At 25.2% G+C, this 8241-nt stretch overlaps 1 protein-coding gene across 1 annotated transcript; it reads right to left on the reverse strand.

Annotated features, from left to right (window-relative positions):
* Nucleotides 1–333: 333 nt before the first annotated feature.
* On the reverse strand, nt 334–864 carry LOC135930819 (uncharacterized). Its single transcript, XM_065467608.1, has 3 exons — nt 784–864; nt 657–719; nt 334–609 (listed from the first exon to the last, which is right to left on the reverse strand). The coding sequence occupies exons 1-3, from the start codon at nt 862–864 to the stop codon at nt 334–336; spliced, it is 420 nt and encodes a 139-aa protein (XP_065323680.1).
* Nucleotides 865–8241: the final 7377 nt, after the last annotated feature.

Consider the following 8241-nt stretch of genomic DNA (forward strand, 5'->3'; position numbering starts at 1 on the left):
ATTTATTTAAAATGGACAAAATCCTTTATAATTTTTATGTATAAAAATTCTTTAAGATAAAATCAAAATATTCTTTTTTTGAAACTTTTTAAGTTTTATTTTAAACGGAAAATGTGTAATTCTTCTTTACTTGTTCTACTAAAACTCGGTTTCCTCTGCTAAAGATTTAAAAAAATATATTATGTTCGAACTGTTACATTAACATAGATTTTAATTAGAATAAAATGGCGTGCCTAAATCTCTCTCTATATAAAATATATCAGACAATAATTAATCCATAGTTTATTTAATATATATTACAAGCTATGATAAAATATTCAATATAGTATAAAATCATATTTTCAAGGCTTCTAATAACTGTGTATAATATATATAAAAGGATGTGAATATTTGTTGATTTTCCCTGTGTTCTAAGTCACAAATTTTGAAAATGGGAGCTGCCATATCGTAATAGTTTTTAGCTTTCAGAAATAGTTCCATTTTTGGGGCTTCAAAAATGAGGGGGGAATTACCAGGATTGGAATGAGAGACTATATAGGTCGGTTGATCCCAAAATTTAGCGCCATATTTAGCATATGCGATATCGTCATCATCGTCTGTAGTAGCATTCTAGTTTGTGATAAAAAAAATATTAATTATGAATGGATGCTTTTTACCTTCTTTGGAGAGAGATTGGTTGCCTTCGGAATAAACGTCTTATTGCATTTCATTTTGGGAGCCTATTATTACAATATAATATATTGGATAATATAAGATAATATAGGAAATTATTTAAATGTATACCTTGTTTTTATCCGATAAATCAGAATTTTGGATGCCACTTGTAATTGGACTCATATTTATAATAGCACCGAATTTATCCATTTTATAATATATTTTATATTTTTTCACAATTTCTTTTATTATTAAAAAAAATTTATAATGAAAATATTTAATGTGAATTAACTAAGAATTCTGGGTATATATTCCTGAAAAATTTATTATTAAAAATAATATTTTTATTCAATTAAATCAAGTTCTTTTGTTATGTTGATAAATTAATTACAAAACATATTTATGATTGTTTCTCATTATAAAAAGTGTGATATGGAGATATTTAAATTTTTTAAAATCAATTGTTTTGATGTTCGACAATAGAAACAATATATTTTTCTTTTTAGAAATATTACCATTATATTACATTGGTAATTTTTTTATTTTTTTTACATAAAAGAATCTACTTTTATAAAAATATAAACAATCAAGATTTTGTCCGAAGAAAACTTTTGAACTATTTATTGAGTTTTTCATTATAAAATAAATTGCAAAAAATTTATAAAAAAGAAAAAATGATTGACTTAAATTTTGTATTTTTAAAAAATAATTGAAAAAGAAATTATTTATATTTTTGAAATAAGCGTTGACCATTTTTTTTTATAAATTTCAGGGAATTGATAATATAGCCATTCTTAGGATAATAGTAATTGAAAGTGTTAAAAGTGTCAAAACAGTTAAACATAAATTATATTTAAGAATATATCGGGCTTATGATAAGCTAAGGTTTTTTTATTTTAATTTGCAAAAACAAGAAATTAGTTTATAAAAAAATATAACAGTGACAAGTTACCTTTATTCGAGAATGTAGCTGGAAATTTTGTCTGGGTGGAAAGGGGGGGGGAGAATTTTTATATTGAAAATGGTAAGGGTTATGATTAGCTTTTTTTTAAAGTACCATACCATGGATTACAGATTTTTCCCCCAATGATTAAAAGATAAAATAATGGAATAATGGCCCGACGTCCTATAGCCTGTAGCAAGTCGTATAAATTTAAATAAAATTATAACGGGATGGGCAAGGCAAAAAATTTAACGTGCCAACCCTTTAAATTATATATATTTTTTTGAATTTCAAAGCAAATTTTATTAATATCATTTTTATTAATATTTTTAAAGTTTAAAAAATATGTATTTAAAATAATACATTATTAAAACTTATATTTCCTTATTAATTAAAAGCTGCCTAATATCGATGCTATTAAAAGTAACGCTACATTATTAAAGTGACCATCAGTCTCGCCGCTACTTCTATAAAGAATAGCTTATTAATGGCGCTGCTAATCTTTTCGAGTGGTTCTAGCTAAAATTGGCTACTTCATACTTGTTTTGTAGAGATATTAGTTGCTTTAGGATACAAGTTATATTACATTCCTCATTGGGAACCCATTATAATTTTTAAAAATTGATAAGGTATATAAGAAAATCTCAAATTAAACGACCTTGTTTTGTTATTTTCTAGTGTCTCAAAATTTTTGCTGCCACTTGTCCAAGAATCTAAATTGACATAAAATATATCCATTCTATTAAATAATATTTATATTTATCAATATTTTATTATAAAAAATAATTTTTTTAAAATAATGTACATATAATTTAAAATATTTAATGTGGTTCAACTTAGAGTTTATGGTGATTTAAATACTCTATAAAAAGTTATTACAATTAAAAATATGATTTGCTATTCAATTAATACGTTTATTCTTCTGATATGAATTGGATTTTTTTAAAATTAAAGGTGACAACACATTTGTAAAAGACTTCAATTTATATAAAATGTGATATAGAGGGATAGTGTTGAATGGTTCCATTTGGGTAGATTAAGATTTTATTCAAATATGTAATCCTCGAGATTTGGAAAAGAGATCCAAACATCTCTGCCATTTACTAGCAAAATCTCCCATAATATTATTTAGGCTAAATCTTAATCAGGTCATTTTTAAAATCGAGCCGTTAAGCAGCATTAGGGAAGATCATTAAAATTTTCATAAAGCAATCCTTTTTCTCTTCTCTTCAATTACACCTATAATACAATACAAACAATTATATATATATTTTGCTTATGAAAAATATTGTAATTGTCAGAGCTAATTTAATGTATATCAGAGACCTACAGGCGGGCCGGGAGGCATTTTAATTTTTTTAAAAATATTTTAATACACAAATATTTTAAAACACAAATAATTTGAAACACAAATATTTTAAATCGCTAATCCGGGACGAGTCTCAAAATTTTTTTCAAATAAAATCCGGACCGGTAGTAAAAATATAAAACCCGGTCTGGTTCGAAAGATTTTTTCAAAAAAATCCGGATCGGTAATATTTTTTTTAAAAATAAATATAGATTTTGGCGGGTGGAAGCTTTTTAAATTATTGAATTTTTCAACGCGCTAAATATCATCTGCTTAGTATAATAGTGTTCTATATCCATTTTTTTAATTTTTTTTTAAAATAATTTCTTTCACTTTAAATAAGAGATCACACTATATTCATGCAAATAATTAATTAAATTATATTACAACCTTCTAATTGTAAATATGGGAGAATACACTACTAAAAAATTGATTTATCGAAAGCGGATAATTGACCACTATAATTCTCAACCGACGAAAAAAAGATCGAATATTTTTTTTAAAAAAATGATTTAAATTTGAAGTTATAATTATTCCTCAACGGACTAACTAAATTGAAAGTTGTAGATGAAACTGAAAACCGATAAACTTCGTTGGAGAATTTATGGTGGTGGTGGTGGTGGGGGAGGGGTATTTTTATTTAGAATTTTATTTACGAGAGCAGTGAAAAAAAATTTGACGTGCCTGAGGTATATAAAAAAAATGTATCTAAAATAATTTTTTAAAAAAATGTGGAGGTATCCAAGGGAGAAAAAAAAAGTCAATGAAATTAGATAGACAGGTCTATAAAGAGATCCCCTGTCGTCATATAAAAAAAACCCCTTCCTCACTTGCTTTGCGGTATCTACAGTTATTTTTTATAATACTCTTTTAATTGATTGGAACGTGTCGTCGACGAAAACTCCAATGAAATTGGTAACTATGGGCATGATTTTTTAAAGTTTCGACATGCGATTAGAGCAATGTGTAGTCCCAGATTAGAGGGAGGCTGTTGGATCAAGGTATTAAAATAATACCATCTGGTTGATTTTTTTAAACTATCATCGAAGAGACCTCGAGGATCTATGATATGCTAAACTTTTTAAAAGCTATGTAACATAATATTTAGTTGCAGGTTGACGAACCACTAAAATATTTTTTAGTGGGTGGTTGGCCCTTTATTGCCGATGATTTCACCATAGTAAACAAAATTAGATGGGCATATTGTGTTATACTAAGAATAGTGCGATTGAAAGAATACATCCTTTAAAATTTTAAGGAATCAGAACTAGAAACCCTACAAATAATTTATATGCCTAATGTTCAATTTTTTTAAAATTCATATTTAGAGGGTTTATTTATTTTTAAAATTGATTGCTTCAGGGTAAAATTCTCATAGGAGCCGAATTACATTTAATAAATTGTAAACTTTCAAAATAAAATATTCATGAATCGGAAAAAGAAATCATTTTTTGAAATATATTTAAGAACCAACATGAACCATTTGTAATCCAATCAGATTCCAGCTTTGCTTAGAGAGTCAATACTAAGTGTTTACAGTGAGAATTCCAGGCTAACTTATTGTAGGTTAAAACGAAACATTTTTGCATAAATTTTAATAATAAGGATGAGTATAATTTTTATTTAAAACTTAATAAAATTTTTTTATAAATAAAATATAGGATTTGAAAATGAAATAAATATATTGACCTTCTGTCAATTCGTTAATGTATATTATGAAATATGCAAATGTTAGAAGAGGTTATTTTGATTGGGAATTATCTTTCATAATAGTTCTAGAAACTGAATCTCTCTAATTTTTATGACCAACTATTTAAGTTCTTTCCAAACTAAAATAAGTTGAAACCCCGTACAATATTATAGCAAACTTTTGAAAATTTAAATTGAAAATATTTTCAAAAAATTATGAAAAAATGAATATATAAATTTAAATATATTCAAATTTCATTAAAAAAAATTTCTTTTTTGAGATGAATAATATTTCAAACCTGATTATAGAAAATAAAATATCTAATCGTTGAAATATTTTTTTTAAAAGATTTTTGATTTCATCTTGAAAGATTTTTTCTGCATGAAAATCACAAACTATTTACTTATGGCTAAGTTTAAAATATCAAAACATATGACTCGAAAACTTTTGAAACTTTATCAAAAAAAATACATTTTTTTTAATGTCAAAAATAAAAGCATGTCCAAAATAATTCCAGAAAATTTAAAAAATTTAAAAAATTTAAAAAATAAAAGATTTTTTAAAATTTTGGTATTTTTAGTTTGATAAATCTTTTTTTTCAAAGATTTTGCTCAAAATTTTTTTTATAGATATATTTATTTCAAACTCTTCTCCAAAACCAAACATATTAAAATACATCTCTGACAAAATATAAAAAAATTTCCTCAAATAAATGCTTTAAAATTGAAAAATAAATACCTTAAAATAAAACAACCTCCATCAAACTATCGCCTTACCCTTAAAATCTAACTCTATTATAGAACCTGGTATAAGCAAAATTAACATTTTTTCTAATTATTATTAACCCCCCCCCCCCTTATCTTCCACCTCCAAGATCAAAAGAAAATAAAGAGAAAAATTATAGACTTTAAGTTAACAGTTTATAAAGTATTTTAGATAAATTATTGATGATGAATATTTTTTTTAAAAAATATCAATTTTATCACAACTCTTTTTATTCGGGTGTGTGAATGGACCTTATTAAAAGTATTGATAAGTATAATTGGGTAATGACTAAATATCGGCGAATTCGGCTCAATCTACTGAGGCGTACCGGAAATTTTTTTTTAACAAAAAAGCGATTTAATTAATGCCAAATTGGCAGTTCTCGGCTAAAATCTCTGTTTCACAGATTTTTAGCTAGCTAAAAATTTGGTTTAATGGCTATAAATTTAATAAATACACCTCAACTATAATAAGAAAAGATATCGTTATACTCCTTTTATATAGTTCCCTAATGAGACTACTTTTTTGGGGAGGAACTTTAACTAAATCATCCAGGTCAAATAATTCACGGCGTGAGAGAAAGTCATTATGTTATCCATAATTTTGCTAGATTTTTTACGTAATAATTTATCAGAAAAATATTATTTGTTATATTCTTTAGGGTTTGAATTTAAAATTTGGATAAAATTTGTAATATAAAATGCTGGATATTATTATTATTATTATAATATTCCATTTTTTTTTTTTTTTATTTTTCATTTTTAACTAAAAAATTAATATTTTAATAAAATGGAATTTTTTTTTAGGTGGTGAATTTTTTATTTTTTAAAAAAGCGATTTCAATTTAAAAAGATTAACTACAAATAAAAACAATAACAAATTAAATATTTATTTTTAAAAAAAAGCAAATAAGGATATAAATTAAAAATTATATTAAAATTTTTTTAAAAAAAGAAAGAATCATTCCATTTTATTTATATCTGGATAGAAATTTTCGGATAAAACTAATTAATTTTTTATTCTTATTCGAACATAACGATAATTTATTATTCTTACGATTCAAATTATTATTTTTTTGAATGTGTTGAAATGTTCCGCAAAAAAATAATAATAAAACTAATTTTTAACATAATCCGACAATTTTTTTTTAACCAAACTAGAGTGAGCGGGCCATGAATAAAAATAGGCCCGCGTCTAGTGTTGTTAAAAGGCCTGATTTTGATTGATTTTTAAAAACGGCCTTATTACGATTTTAGCCAAAAAAATTATATGAGCAAAATCATCAGGCTCACTCAATATTATTTTGGTATCGGACTTTTACCCGGGTCTTACCTCATAAAATGTACGATAAATATTGCCGTTGAATCAAATATTTTTGTCTAGAACTATATATACATTTTTATTTTATATTTTTAAATAAAATAAATTAATATTTAATTAATTTGTAAATTATATTCATGATATATTATATTAATACTAAAAATATTTTCGAATAGACTTTATTAATAATAGATTTAGCAGACTTCATCGTCATTTTAAATAATGTGAAAAAAAAATAAAATAAATATATATATTTTAGTATAAATTTGGAAGGTAATCGATTTTTTAATTTTTAATAAGTCGGGACATTTTTTATTGTGTATAATTTTTTTTTTAGTATAATTATACTTTTGACATTATTCCAAATTTCTACCCATTATATTAAGGGGAAAGAAATGATATGGAAAAATTTAGACCTATTACAAGCATTGAACGCCTTTATAGGTACGCTCATTAATCTATTATTACTAATCGCCATAATTTACCGTTTCCTATCGAATTTGTTAACGAAGAAAGAATTATTGACTCGAGGGAGAATTGCTTTGCAACGCGGAGTCTTTAATGACGAGGCCAAATATAATATCGTAACTCTAGTAATCATATCCATCACCTGCGATTTTATTCACAATTTTTGTTTTCTGATAAAACAGGATTCCTTGGGAGCGAATTTTTTTTCCTATAGAAACAAAAACGTGTACACGTGCAAGTTTTACTATTTTATATTATCTACGGTTATAGGTTTCTCCAATTACGCCAAATACCTTATAATACTGATCAGATTTAAACATGCCATTCCCTCTGGCAGTACTATGCACAATATGATTATAACGATCAGTTCTGAAGCTAAGATAAGACCCATACTCGTCGCGCTCCTGATGATATTGATGGTTTGTAATACGCCCTTCAACTTATTGAGTAAATTGTACAAATATTATTCTAATAGGCAACTAATTTACGTTTGTCATCATAGTAATTACCTCCAAAATATACAGAGTTTTGTCGATATATTCCTATCAAACCTCATTCCATTTTTGTTTACAATAACTATTTATATTTTGGCGATTAACGAAACTATAATGTTACACATTTATTATATCAAGTTAGATAAAGCTCACTTAAAAAATCTGATGCCGACCTTTTTTGAACGCGACATTAATTTTGGACATAGAATTCGTAGTTCAATTGATTGCTCGATTAAACCTAATCACCTGTTATCTTGGTTCATCAATTCGAAAAATATTTTATTGCGGTCGTTCGAGTCCTATAGTTTATTTAAATTGATACACATTTCAACAAATTTTATTTATATCACGTCAATTATTTTGATGCTTTTTCAACCTAATGTCCTTATATATCATCATATCGTATTTATAACGACATTTATATCTCATATTCTCAATATATTATTATTTCGCGAAGCATTTTTGTAAACTATTAATAAAGTATTTCACTCCTTTCAACTTCATACATATCAATCTAGAGATTGGCAAGAAATATTCTGTTAAAAAATGTATGTCGTTA

The sequence above is a fragment of the Gordionus sp. m RMFG-2023 genome, chromosome 1 (assembly GCF_954871325.1).
Source record: "Gordionus sp. m RMFG-2023 chromosome 1, tfGorSpeb1-WG-v2, whole genome shotgun sequence".
In the NCBI taxonomy this organism is placed as follows: domain Eukaryota; kingdom Metazoa; phylum Nematomorpha; class Gordioida; order Chordodea; family Parachordodidae; genus Gordionus; species Gordionus sp. m RMFG-2023.